The 15,122-nt window shown below is 40.2% G+C and overlaps 1 protein-coding gene across 3 annotated transcripts in view; it reads left to right on the plus strand.

Annotated features, from left to right (window-relative positions):
- fbln2 (fibulin 2) overlaps window positions 1-15,122 on the plus strand; it is a 90,433-nt gene that overhangs the window by 46,551 nt on the left and 28,760 nt on the right. For all 3 annotated transcript variants that reach the window (XR_002276434.1, XM_020618264.1, XM_020618265.1), the window contains exons 3-7: window positions 649-772; window positions 3,948-4,077; window positions 5,050-5,236; window positions 11,852-12,061; window positions 13,465-13,578. Coding sequence is in view for 2 of the 3 variants with exons in the window: in XM_020618264.1 (XP_020473920.1) it covers window positions 649-772; window positions 3,948-4,077; window positions 5,050-5,236; window positions 11,852-12,061; window positions 13,465-13,578 (765 nt within the window). In the remaining variant the exon portion in view is untranslated. The remainder of the gene's footprint in view (window positions 1-648; window positions 773-3,947; window positions 4,078-5,049; window positions 5,237-11,851; window positions 12,062-13,464; window positions 13,579-15,122) is intronic.

Here is a 15,122-nt window from a genome sequence, read left to right on the forward strand (position 1 = left end):
ACCACATCTTTGTATAATCCTATATTTCTAAATACTTTGCTTACTCTGCACATTATTAGTTGCACCTGTAAAGTCTAATACAATCCAATTTAACAGATTTGCCATTAATTCTAACCTCACAAAGTTTAGTACTTTTATTCCTCATGTATATAAATGGGGTTGACAAAGTATTACAACCACCTTTCAATATATTGAATACATAATGTGTCGGTCCAGTCACAGAGGGAGGCATGCCAAGGAACAGGTACACTTCAGGAACCAATCCCAGACGGGCATCTGGATATAGTGACTTGCATAAATACACACTGAGAAAAGGTCAGACAGATGTGAGGCCAGGGCTGCAACACTCTGTCACACTTACAGCACTTACACAATTTTCACCAAAAGTGCGGAAGAAGTTTGCAATCATAAAGAGGTCTGCTGTATTCTGGTAACATGACTACACCTGTTTAATCAGCTGTAGAAATCATAAAGGTGCCTTTGAGGTGTAGTGTATTAGTGTAGCTCTGGCTGCTTAATGTATTCACTGCACTGCTCCAGCTTTTCCCTGTTCCATACAGTGTAGCTGTGCAAGATTTCCTCCAGAACTGCTTTTATTCAGTCTTGTATATAATGATATGTACATAGCTGCACATCTCTGGGCTGTAGGTCTGGGTGTCTCTGCTGAGGGCCTGCTGCTGAGCTGCTGTACCGCTGGTCAGACATGGGCCACAGAAAACCACCATTGCAACCACATGCCTATGCTGAACAATGACAAGCACTCCATGTGCAGGTAAGTGATGCCACCTTAGGTGTTAGAATGTAGTTTTAGTTATACAAACATTTTTGGAAGCTGCTGTTTGAGTGGAGCAAAACACCTGCAGTTTCAGTTGTTAGGACAAGCACAAGGCCTCTTTACTTTTTCAGTGAAATGTAACTTAGCGTGGCATTACTTAAAGAGGCTTCCCACCAGTTTTGCACATTACGATCATTGAACTCATCTTGAGTATTACTCAGCATGTGAGACCTGTTAGATTAGTAAAGTCTGAGAAAATAACAGGTCAGTTTTGGCTTTGAAAACAAAAAGCTTTCGCTCACAGGGACTAAAAGTCAGGATATCTTGGCATCTGCTTCAGTTCTGATTTCTCTTTTTATGTTTTTATGGAGTGCAAAACTGGACCACTGAAGAGCCCACTAAATTTGTCATTTTTATTTAAACAGTGTCGATACTATTTTGTCCAATATTTTCTAGCAGTATCACTTCAGTTTTCAGATTTCTCTCTCCATCTAGAACATTTATTTCTATAGTTCTCTCTGTAAATGTTTCCTGTACTTTCATTCTGCTGGTAATTACAGTATATTGTGTATGTGTGCACAATAAATGCATGCACTTACTGGACATGTGGTGGAAGGCAAAAGCCACAGCATGCATGCATTTCACATCTGGAAGAAGATATGTAGCAGCTGGTTCAGGCACTTAGAAGAGATGGCATGGTTGCTGTTGACTGTCTACTTTAGTCCATCCATCCATTTTCCTCCGCTTATCCGGGACCGGGTTGCGGGGGCAGCAGTCTAAGCAAAGATGCCCAGACTTCCCTCTCTCCAGACACTTCCTCCAGCTCCTCCGGGGAAAGGCCGAGGCGTTCCCAGGCCAACCGAGAGACATAGTCCCTCCAGCGTGTCCTGGGTCCTATTTAAAACTTAAGGCACTTCATCCTGTTAGGCAGACGTTTGTTTGGCTGAGGGAAGCAGATACATCAGGTGCTCTTCTGACAGATGAACTTGCTCAAGGCATATCAAAGTGCTAAAGTCAGCAACTGAGCTTCTTGAGGTTCTTGAAAATGCTTCACTTCTCATCTGAGAAGCTTCTTCAGTTCTGACTGACAGGTGGGGGGGTCCCAGGCATTTAGCTTCTGTTCATGCTCAAGGCATGTTTACCACTCCCAGCTCATGTGCCATTGCAAGCAGTAACAACAAATGTCACCAAATCAACCAAGGTAAAAATCTTCAGGATGATACAGTGCCTTGCGAAAGTATTCGGCCCCCTTGAACTTTGCGATCTTTTGCCACATTTCAGGCTTCAAACATAAAGATATAAAACTGTAATTTTTTGTGAAGAATCAACAACAAGTGGGACACAATCATGAAGTGGAACGAAATTTATTGGATATTTCAAACTTTTTTAACAAATAAAAAACTGAAAAATTGGGCGTGCAAAATTATTCAAATCCACATAAGGGATGACGGCAACATTCATAGATCCTGGAATGCACAATGAGGGGCAATGTTCATTCCTATTACAGAGGCCCACTGAAATTTTTTTGAGGAAAAGCTGTGTTAGACTGCATATTGTTTATAGTAAAGTATTTTTATATACAAATATAAAAATGAAAATGTTTCTGGAGTGGGACTTTAATTAATTATAGAAGTTGTGCAGAAGCTGCCCATAGCTCTACACAGTGATCCATGTGTGTACTGTATGTGTTTCTATGCTGCTCCAAATGAGTCTGTTCTGGTTCAACTTGTCTTATTAAATGAGCTTAAAAATAAAGTGACACCTTAGTTATAAAACACTGAGCAGGCTGTAACACACAAGAGTGTGTGCAAGAAGAAAGTCATTTCTTAAAGATATCCATAAAAAGTGTTGTTTAAAGTTTGCCACAAGCCACCTGGGAGACACACCAAACATGTGGAAGACGGTGCTCTGGTCAGATGAAACCAAAATTGAACTTTTTGGCAACAATGCAAAACGTTATGTTTGGCGTAAAAGAAACACAGCTGATCACCCTGAACACACCATCCCCACTGTCAAACATGGTGGTGGCAGCATCATGGTTTGGGCCTGCTTTTCTTCAGCAGGGGCAGGGGAGATGGTTAAAATTGATGGGGAGATGGATGGAGCCAAATACAGGACCATTCTGGATGGAAACCTGATGGAGTCTGCAAAAGACCTGAGACTGGGGCGGAGATTTGTCTTCCAACAAGACACTGATCCAAAACATAAAGCAAAATCTACAATGGAATGGTTCAAAACTAAACATATCCAGGTGTTAGAATGGCCAAGTCAAAGTCCAGACCTGAATCCAATCGAGAATCTGTGGAAAGAACTGAAAACTGCTGTTCACAAACGCTCTCCATCCAACCTCACTGAGCTCGAGCTGTTTTGCAAGGAGGAATGGGCAAATATTTCAGTCTCTCGATGTGCAAAACTGATAGAGACATACCCCAAGCGACTTACAGCTGTAATCGCAGCAAAAGGTGGCGCTACAAAGTATTAACTTAAGTATTAACTGTTAAACAGTTTCCAGTAGAAATCTGTCACGTAGGTATTACTCAGCAAAATATTTTAGTAGTTAACAATTGATTGTGGTTTGAGCTCTGTCCATGTGTTTGTCTTTATACTGTACATGATACCAGGCAACATTTGAGATGCCACTGTGTGATTTCCATTACATTTTGGTATGGTGCATTAACACGGACTGTTACTGTTACTCCCACTGAGATGAAATTGCTAAATGAAAGGCTAAAAATCATACTCCTACATAACATTTCTCAACAAATCCATAAAAGCTGTCCAGGGTGTACCCCCCCCCCCACACACACACTGATAAGCAGTACAGCTAATGGATGGATGATCTAATTTTGCTAAAACCTGGAGCAGTGCTGTACTCACACATTATTGCACTACTTAGCCTAATGAGAATAATCAAGAGATGTAGGATGAAATGTAATTACATCTGAAAGATTTGAAGGGCCTGATTTGAGCTCAGCTTACCTTTAGTTTCTGATCTCTTTAATTTGCTTGAGTCAAACAGACTTTCTCCTCTGCCAAGTCATCTTTACCAGTTGCACATCTTGTTTGTTTGGCTTTATCTTTTCACTCTCAGTCAACCAGCTTGGTCTGCAGGATTATAAAACGCATGTGCCATTTAAAACTGTATTGACTGGCATGTGTGTATGTTTGTCAGTGTTGCACAGAACCAGTGCTGCCTCAGCTCAGTGAAGAAGAGCCGGTGTGAATCAGGTATGACCTCAGCAAGAGAAGGGGAGACCTGTGAAGTGGATGAGAAGTACCAGTGCACAGATGACTCCTACCAGGTACAAGACTGTCTCACCACCATCAGCCTCTTTTCAAAAGTTAACTTAAGGCATCTGCCTTCAATTTGCTGTGTTAGATGACACACACTGGAGAGTGACAAGGAAGAAACAAGTGGAAGACAGACGGTTGTGTCATGGCTGGATAAACATGATGTTATGAGTGGATGGTACCCACTAAGTTCTTAGTAAAACAGACAGTGAATGGATTAAAGGTTGGTATGTTTACCTCTTGAAAATATGACTTACTTTTTCAAATGACAAAACCGGACAGTGTAAGCAGCTCCATCTGCAGTGGTTGGGTACTGTAAATCCTTGCCATCAACATTGCTGTGAAAACTGAGCGTGCCATTGCATTTTAGACTTTAAACATCCCCTGGAATGTACAGTATAATTGTTTTGGCCAGAGTGAGATTTAAATTTCAAATTCTTGTGCCAGCAGACAGACTTTCACAACGGTCAGACATTTTATTTGTTTTGCATGGCAAACAGTTTGAAATCTTTCAGTGAAGATCAGCCAAAATCTCATTTTTCTGTTTGTATTCTTCAGACCTGTGAATACTTCCATATGGAAATGGGAATCATGCCTTTTTTCAGAGTCAGCTCAAATGGCTTTCCAAGAGGAAACCCGGTTGTTTGGCCATCAAGCCAACTGTTCATATGTTAAGATAGTCAAGCCAAACTGTTTTGCCAAGTCATTGTTTGAGAGCAAAGTAGAAAAAAAGGCGAAAATGTGGTTTTCATTGCATGACGTGTTTCAGCCTGGGGTGACAGGTGAAATCCTCTGCAGTGTGTTCACGGTGATGAACAGGCCTGTTTGCCTGTTTACTGTGACATTATGTCTCCCCCCTCCTCTGCTGTTTATTAACCAGGGCTAAAAGTGGAGGGCCATAAACAGAGGTGGTGATTAGACATGTGAAGGGCACCCCAGCAACACACTCATAATGTGCTCTGCTGTTGTGTCTGGATGGCCAGGTGTGCTGCAGCTGCTGTGCCCTTGGCTTACGGGTGCGCAGCGAGGGATGGGGTTGTGTTGCCCACCAGTACCTGGGCTACCCATGCGGTCACGTCTTCCTCACCTGCTGTGAGGACGAGGAAGTTCCAGGCCAGATCCCACTGAAGCGAAAGCAGAAACCCAAACCAACTGCTATGCCAAGGAAAGGTATGTGTTACCCACTGCACCAATGGTGTAGTTTTGTATAGGAACTGTAGGGACATGTCCCTACCAATATTTTGGGAGGACAGAAATTGCTACCAAGATTTGAACAAATCCATGTACATTATCTTTGGCGTAAAGTCATATTAGAAAACATTCACCATTATGGATAGGCTAAAAACCCAATGAAAACTGAAACTAAGTCAGACAAGCTTTGTGTTCCTTGATTTTATCTCTATGCAGTACTAGATATTAATTGTACACAGAATGTACTATAATCTAATAATTATGATAATATATTGTATTTAAAGTAGAACTGAATAGACATGAGTGATAAAAAACCTGTCAATGATGTATTTTTTGCCTAAGACCAAGACACATCTTGAAGAGATGATCTTCAGGCAGTGAGTAATAGAGAGAGTCTCACCAACCCCCAGCAAAGTCTGCTCCAGTCTTTCTCAGCTAGGAATGTTGCCTCACTACCCTGTTTCACCTGTACAAGGGACCAGGCCCTAGTTTTTGTTTCAAAGATAGTCTGTAATTTTTTTTAGAATCTTAAAACCAAAAAGCCTCTTCCTAAAAATGAGAGGATAGTTTGTGAATGCACACAACTCCTGCTGCTGGCATTGTGTCGCAAGTGGACAGCACAATTAACCGTGACAGCATTGACTAATTTGAATTTCTCCTCCATAAATAGGTAAACAACGGTATATGTAGAGATTTGAAACACAACGCTGCTTTAATTTGTAATGAAAGTCACCTGTAGACCTCAGACAGTTTTTTGCTCTTCTTCCTTTTCTCCATGCTCAGTGTGGTCCACATGACACAAAGGTTGAGTCAACTTTTCTCCATTTTAACTGGTTGCAAGTGTGATTTCCATATTGCCAGCACATGTTGGTTGCTACAGGTGAGTTTCATTACAAATTAAAGCAGCATCACATGCTTGAAATATAACTATTTTTGATTATTTTGAAAAGGTGTCAGTAATTCTGTCCAGTCAATTTTTGGAGTTCTGTGTGGAATGGATCAGATTTGGCTTTTTCTCTGCTTTTTTGTGTTGTTCCAATGCAAACAAAAAAAATAAACATACCAAAGAATTTGTGATTGCAACAGTTTTCTAGGAGAAGTGGTGTGTTATCTGACAGAAATACTGGGGTGCCTATATTTTTGGCCATGAGTGTAAGTCAGATTTTGTGTTAAACTTCAGCTATGCCATCAGAGCCCTGAACCAAGCACTTCTCCTTTCCTTGACCACATGGACTCTTCAGACCTTATGGCCAATATCCAACTAACAGATAAGTGACCTCATGGCTAGTTGATGTCTCATAAACCACAGTTACTCCTAAATTAAAGCCCATAACTTACAGAAACTTACAGTTGTTTTTCCATCCAAATGATTGTTTGCGTCTAAGATTTAGATCCAAAAATCCAACGTGATTTAAGTGTAATTTAACTCAATTCTGCACCATCCCTAATTCTTAGCCGAGTCCTTAATTCATCAGTCTAATGGTTTTATCATCCTTTTGTTCACCTTGTACCATTTCATGCATTCAGCAATCCCAATCCCCTTTGTCCTTTCAGCACATACAGTATTTAAGTACATTTGTTTAATTTAGAACTGGCTATTTATCATGTCATCTTTTGGTGTCTTTTATTCTCAATAAATCAGCCAGTGACCATGTTCGAATCAAGTCAGAGCAAAATCTGACCAACATGTTTTGAAACGATGCCATGCTTTCACTAACATACAGTATGTCAGTTACATGTAGCAAGCTAACTGTCAATCAGAGGTCACAAAAAGACAGCAAAAATTGCGAGGCATGAAAAAAGGGAAATGATTATAATAGTAGTTTGTTTTCCAGGATCTTGCTGTTTTACAACAATTAGAAATATGTCCAGTGAGCTACACCTGAGGATAGTTGCTCTAGTCTATTCATCCATTGCATGGAAGAATAATAGACATTTTGGGTATACGTAATTTTGTCAGTTTTTAGTGGGCACTCGCTACAAACCCAAAATCTGATTAGAAATAGTGTGTGTTCACAAACGGACACACAGCACTGGTGCCTCCAGACTGTTCATATTATTCTTCTGCTGTTAAACCCAACTCAAGTCAACTTGCAACTGCTCGGTTGGAGATTTTGGAGTGTGATGCTAGCAGTGGCTAAAGTAGTCTGGACCTAGTATCCATAGCAGAGCTGAAGAGTGGACTGCAGAGGTCTGCTAAGCTCCTCTCCTTTCTAACTCCACACCTCCAGATGTTTTCATTTTCATACTTGTAGTCCTCAGCTTCAACTCATGCTAACTCAAATTACATCAATTGAGGCAGTTTATCAGACTTCACACAGCTTCCTATGGAGTCATAGAAGGCTTTTTTCACATATGCAGTAGTACTCCCCAACACCTAGAAACAAACTCTGATGGTGGAGTTCTAGTTTAAGGTAGGCAAATTAATTAACCTGCTAAACTTTGAAAACAATGTTAACACTGATTTTGTTCCTAGTTAAAGTTGCTTTTGAGAACTCCAGTTTCAGATTTTGCTGTTTTTTTTTAAACTTGGACTCGAAACATTTTGTTAATTCATCCTCCTCAGCATTTCTGCCTTCAAAAGTACATTTGTGGCTCCTGTAGCTTCAACGGATCCTGCAGGTTACTGCTGTATGGAAAAGTCCTAGGATGGCTGTTTCGTCTTTAATGAAGTTTATGTTTGAGGGAGTGTGGGTGGAGTTTGGCCTTCCAAAGGCCAGCTGCCCTCAGCTGACTGGTCAAAAGTTACGCTACCATTTGAGGTAGTGGGGGTAGATGTATGGAAGCTGTGACAAATCAAGAACCAATGGTAGCTCAAACTGTTGTCTCTCTACCTGTACCAGCAACATTTTCCTCTGTCCCTGATTCATTGAGTACATAATGCCAGTGATTGATGCGTTTTCAAGCAACTAAGGTTCAGGATACCCATCCCTCATGCAAAAGCATTGCAGTGCCCATTTGTATCTCCTTCTACACCAGAGAATTATGCTTAGGACCCAACGGCTTCTGAACATGACCTGCAGGGCATGTCTTGTTTGCAGCTGTAAGCTCCATGATGTGTCATCAGTGAGTGTAATGGGTGGAAAATTAGCTTTAGAAAGCACCACATGTGTTAGTATGTCCATCTGTCTGTACTCTTCTATGCAATTAGATCATTAAGTTTAGTAGACTTTTGTTTATCTTTTTTAGTTTATATGCTGGGACCAGAATGGTCCTAGAATGGAAATGCAGTTCATTAGACCTAATCAGCCTTTAATGGTAATTGATAGTGAGGTAAGATCAGTCTCCTCACTGCCTTAGCCTAGTTATTTCATCTTCATCATCAGAGGAGTTCCTCCTAATCCTGTGCTTTAACACACTCTGCCCTAGCCATCAACTGTAGCTCATTTCCTTCAGCTTTAAAAAGGAAATTTGAACGGTGTAATTTTTAAGTGAGATCAATTAACCTGCTGTAAGCTGCGAAAGGGTTTGGGGCCCCAAGATCTGTTCAAGCTCCTCAGCTTTACTGTGTATGTCCATCTCTTTCACGCACTCTCTCTCAGGATGCATGAAGAATGCCTTTACTTTCTGAGTGTTTTATGGATGAAAGAAATGGATGAGATGCAATGTAATTATTTCCATAGGGGATGTGCTTTCAGTCTTATGACTCACTGCCTTTTAATTAAAACAGGAAACATTTAATCATCTTGCTCCTCTGAATTTAAATTCCAGGTAATGATTGTGAGAAATATCTATTTAAAGTAACTGGATCTATTATTATTACAGTGCGCTGTCAGCCCTTATCCCGTGATATATGGATACAATGACATGTTCATCTACTGTGCTGTGTGTTTTTGACACAGTACAGATTAAGTATAATTCCCAATAACAGCAAACCAACTGAAGAAACCTTTGCTTTTATATTCTTGCTAATGCTGCCAATGAAAGACCCGATTGAGCTGCATTATGGGAAAGGTAGGTTCCAGTGTTTTTGATACTTGACCTATATTAGGAGCTACACTTCATGTTGCAAATTGATCAGTTGCATTTATGGCATGTCTCAACCTTTGGTCAACTCTCTTGCAGTACTGGTTTTCATTTTACATATATGTTGTAGCTAATGCAGTCTGACTGAGATTGTGCTGGATGCAAAACAGGCAGGGGTGTGTGGACCCGTCCCCAGATTTCCGCTCTTTTAAAGTAAATGTGTGGTTTAAATCGGTTAAGAAGGTCCTTTCCCATGATAAAAGGAAACATTTTGAGCTCAGTGGTGTACACTGAACAAACGACTTTCATTTTGCCAATAGTCATGTGCTCCAAAGCCATTTTTGTCATATGAGGAGCTAAATGGTCGAACTTCAAGACAGTAAGCATGCAGCCTTAAGCGTTTACCTGATTGGTGTGCCAGGGACTGTGGCTGATTACGGTGACATCAGTGCCTGTGCATCGGCACATTTCCAAGAGTCACAGGCAGGAAGAATTTCTGTGCCTGTCCTTTCTTGATGAGGTTGCCCAAGAACTTTGTGTAGGGTAGAGCCCTGTGAAAGGCTGAGTCATTTGCATGTGAGTCTGTGTGAGATGTCAGAGCTGGGTTGAGGGAGAGAGGTTTCTCACCCCTCTGTGAAGAACATCGTGTCAGGTCTCTTTGGGCTGCCGGTTTGGACTTAGGTCCACTGAACCCTGAATTTTGTTCTTCCCACAGTACGTAGATGAAGTGGGTGTCTGTCCTGGTGAGAATCATTTGAAAAGCTATTTAGGTCTCAGTTTGGTGTGGTTGTGGTTTTCGTTGGACCACTCACAATGTGGGTCAGTTTGTTACAGTCCTAAGGTGCTTCTGTCTGTAGTTTTGAAAAGGAGACATGACTGAGTTGCACTGTTTCTTAGTCCAGGCACCTTCTGAATGCATGGTCAGATTTTTGGTTTTTAGGGCTGATATGTTGGTTGGTTCTGATTGTTCAGCATGGAGTTGCCTGTGCTTTGCAAATCCACATGTGGAGAGAAACTCAAAGCATCATGAGCCCCAACTGTGTCAAACACAGCACTGAAATCTAAGAGGAAAAGTATGGAGACACGTCCTTTGTCTGAGGCTAGGAGGAGATTGTTGGTGACTTTCACCAGTGCAGTTTCTGTACCATGGTCGACTCTAAAACCAGACTGAACATACTTAAACAAATCATTCTTGTGTAAGTGGTCACATAATTACTTTGCAACATTTTTTTCAGGATTTTAGAAATAAATGGGAGATTGGATATTGGTCTATAATTAGCTAGGACACCTGGGTCAAGAGTAGGCTTTTTGAGTAGAGGTTTAATTACTGCAAGTTTAAAAGCCTGTGGAACATAACCTGTTAATAGAGAGAGGTTAATCAGATCTAGTATGGATGTGTTGATTAGGGGAAAGACGTCTTGGAGCAGCCTGGTCGGGATGGGGTCCAGGAGACATGTTGATGATTTAGATGAAGCAATTGCTGAGGTCAACTCAGAGAGATCTATAGGGGAGAAGTAGTCCAAGTATAAATGAGGTCTTAAAGATGTTTCTAAAGCCATTGTAGTAGATGGCACATCTGCGAGAGCTGTGAGAGTGGTCCGACCAATTTTTTCTCTAATAGTTGTGATTTTATTTGTAAAGAAGCTCATGAAGTCATTGCTGCTGAGATCTAAGGGAATGTTAAGCTCAACAGCACTGTGGCTCTTTGTCAGCCTGGCTACAGTGCTGAAAAGAAACCTGGGGTTGTTCTTATTTTCCTCAATCAGTAATAAAAAAAATGCAGTTCTGGCACTATGAAGGGCTCTTTTATATGTTATTAGACTATCTTTCCAGGCTATGAAAAACTCTTCTGACTTAGTGGAACACCACCTCCTTTGCAGTTTTCATGATGCCTGCTTTAGGGAGCGGAGCTGCGAGCTGTACCATGGGGCCTCCTCTATTTCACTGCCTTCTTTTTCAGAGGGGCAAAAGTATCAAGTGTTGTACACAGGGAGGCTGCAGCATCTTGGCTGAAACAAAGTAGACAATCAGCCAGGTTCTGTGTAAGGGGGCAGGGTGAGGTTTTTTTTTCCTGCTCCTGAATTCCTGGAATCAAAGTTACCTTATTGATCATTGCTTATGAACATTCTGAGTTCCTCAGAATAAAACATCTCTAAATGTCAACTTTGGGCTTGTGGGAACTGCGTTAAATCAGACAGGAGTCCAACTTGAGCACTGTTATAGATGCAGATTGATATGTGCTGTAATAGAAACTAAGCTAAAAACATATTTTTTGCCATTCTCTCTGCCAAACTATTCTCCCTGTCATCTCTGTCTAATAGTGCTTTAAAAACAACCAGCAGTTTGTCTTTTCCTTTTTCCAGCACCTCACTCTTACATTAGTGTCCCGTAATCAAAAAAGTCCTATAAATGCAGTAAGACTCTGACCTTTGCACTTGCTACTGTGGTTTCTTGTATTGATGGTAATGGAGCTCTGAATAAAAACATCACTTAAACACTCTAATGTAAATGTAAAAGAGGACTGAATGTTGTTTAGTGTATTCAAGTCAGTCTCAGGAGGTAAGCATACAAGCAGAATTATACAGGTATTCTGGTGCTGTCTCTAATTTAAGACCCCCATCCTTCCAGTCTCAGACAGCAAATTCCCCAAAGAGGCCTTCTCCATTGGTGCCACAGATGAAGCTGCTAACACAGTGGAGGAGCAAGAGGATGTGGATGAATGCCAACTCTATGCAGGCCAGCTGTGCCAGCACACATGCACCAATGTCTGGGGCTCCTACCGCTGTGAATGCCACCAGGGCTACATCCTGCAGCAAGACAAACACTCCTGCACACCAGGTACTGTAACTCAAGCGTGATATTTCTCCTGAATGCAGGAAATAGGTCTTTTGCCAGGCAACAGACCCACATGTTTAGGAATCTTAAAGTAACTTATAGTGAAGGGATCGTTGAATGTGGTTTTCAAAATTTGATGTAGAAATTGACACAACTTGCCATGAGACCAGAGTCCCAGCCAGTCAGAGGACTCCAACTGACAAACTCCTAACCAATCGGGTGAAGCCAAGCGCCTGAGCCAGCACATGACTACATGAGCCTATCCTTTCTTTTTGTAGAACAAAATAAGAAGTTGAACCACAGGTTTTTGTTTGTCCACGTCTCTTGTCTGTTTTTTTGTCTTGCATTCTTTTTGTCAAAATCATATGCTCACATAAGTACAAGAAGTTTTTTTCTGTTCTTATTTAGCATCATTATTGTGATTTATGAATCTTTCTTGCATAACCCGGCAGACCAGCCGATCTGAAGTTTTCAGTGTGCCAGAACTTTTAATGCATTCCAGCCAAAGTGCACATATGTAAATACATTTATTTAGACTTGCTATTTCTTATGTCATGTTATTTTAAATTTATGGAATAAATGGGTCAATAAACTAAGGAGTCATCACTTTTAGACTGAGACTGGATTAATAATTTAGATCAATAAATTCATCATTCACTTGGCTAGCACATCAGCCTGGTGCCCTGATCATTAAAAGATATGAAATATTAAATTCATATTTATAACGTGTAGTCATTTCTGCTACAAAAAAAAATTGCTAAAACATGGTTCAAAATACTGACCTCCCAGCTATGGTGCTATCTTATATGTCTGATCACATAATTCAGTCTGTGAAAGTGGTGTTTATATTGTATATGTGGGTAGTCTTCTTCACATTTGTTGGAAGGTCGTTCATGCTATCTCCTGTTTGACCTTGTGTTCTTAGTATTATACAGATGTGTGGTTGGAATTCACTGACAGGAGATGTCAGAACTGCTGAAGTATTTTACTTCCATTAAATGCTTAAATACAAGAATTGTTTTTTTTACACACCGTTGTGGTCATTTCACTATCATTATACTCTGGTTAAATCAACTACAGATTTCATCATGATACTCATGGCACTTAAACAAAAGCCATTTAAACAGGCTCATCAAAATTCCCTGCAACCTCAAATAAAAGACCATTTATTTCCAGACCTCTATTTGCTCTATAAAAGAGCATGATGCAAAAACAGATCATGGGTCAAATTATGTCTTGTTATTAGGAAATACTGTATTATGTGGAATACTTGCATTACTAAAATTGGTTTCAGAAGTAGCACAGAGTAGTTGTTTGAAATAATTTCCCTTTTGTAGTTTAACCCTTCATTTATCTGTAATACTTCATGTCCCTTGTGCTCTCTGTTATTGTGTTTCCATGTGCAGTGAGTCCTGATGAGGATAATAGAGTCAGAGAGGACAGTCCTGCTATAGCCCCAGCACAAACCACTACTACCAGTACAACCAACACCACCCCTGTCCGCTTCAATCCTTGTGCAGGTAATGCCAGCATTACACCACAATGTGTACTCACTATGTGTAGGAGGTTTCATGGTTATGCCCTACTCAAAGCTAAACACTCAAACATGCAGCATATGCACATTCATATACATACATTTTTGAGCACATGTAAGACTTAGAGAAAGATTTGGGCACACATTTGCTAAATACAAAAAAGGGAATAAAAGACATCTATCAATATGTCAGATGATGGATATCCCAGATATGTAGTTGCTGTTTTGTGTGATGCATACACATTTTTAGGTAAAATTATACCTTATATTCTTTGGCTACTCCATTAATTCCTACTGATTGATTGCCCTTGAACTGCCCTTGCCTGGTTTGAATCATTATGTTTTGATTTGACTGAAGAATCCTGCTTTGAAAAAGGACCTCACAAGCCTTTATGTATTATTGATGGACTTTGGTTGATGGGCTCTTTCAGGGTGGTGTTTTTTTGTTTGTTTGTTTGTTTCTTTCTCTTCCAAGTTTCCCAGTATCTACTGCCTACTATTTCTATGCAGTAAGTATAGAAATAAGTAATGAGGAATTAGTAGTGTAAGTAATTACCTATAAAATAATCACTGCAGAGCCTTGTGAACTTTCTGGGCTTCAGATTTAACCAAAATAAGAGTCAGCTACTGTGCTTCTAAATATTATCCATACATCTGGGTGATATTTGTTAAGAAGAATTTTAATTGATCTTTGCTTTGGTACTTGACATGTTTGTGTTATTTTGTGTGTCTGTGTATGTAGCATGTACCGGTACCTGTTTTAAAATATAAGAATTTACTGGATGAAACTAGTTTCCTTAACGGTGTTGCTTATCAGTATTCTTTCCAGCCACCATACTGGTTGTCAGTATAGAGGTTGCTGTGATGCTGTGATGAGGTGGATATGGCACGCCAATCAACCGTTCATCCACTTTTCCCAGTGGCCTCTTGCCTGTCCTAAATCTACTCAACTAAGAAAGAGAGTGCAATTGTAGAGCAAGGTGTAGTGTGAATGAAGAGAGTGAGTGGCATTACCCAGAATGAATCAGAATCGGAGAAATAAATCATTGTTTTCTGATTTACCGATCGACTCTATAAACAGCAAAATCATATTTTCCAATCCATTTATTTCACTCACTAGTCTTTTTGAGTGCTGATAAAATGCTCCCAGTCCTTACAAACTGACAACACAGTGTGACAAAATACTCCGATTTTTATTCACATATGTAAGTAAAATGCTCGCACTGCATCAGATCAGTGATTCTTCTGTTTAATTATGATTTCCTACACCTACTACAGCCTTGAGTTACCTAGCCGTCTTTCATCCCTGGATGCCAGAACAGAACCATGAAATTATTATTTTTTTCTTAACACATCCATGAATGGAACAGGCGGCCCATTTACATGATTAACCGTGGTTTCAGTGAACCAACATGTTCCCATAGTTTCAAGAGCAGAGAATACTCCTTATTTATTATGATTTGGAAACTTAATTTTATATGCTTGGCAATTTTTTATTCTTTCCAGTTTGGCTTGGTGCTTAACAAAACA

This window comes from Monopterus albus, unplaced genomic scaffold (genome assembly GCF_001952655.1).
Source record: "Monopterus albus unplaced genomic scaffold, M_albus_1.0 scaffold203.1, whole genome shotgun sequence".
Taxonomy (NCBI): domain Eukaryota; kingdom Metazoa; phylum Chordata; class Actinopteri; order Synbranchiformes; family Synbranchidae; genus Monopterus; species Monopterus albus.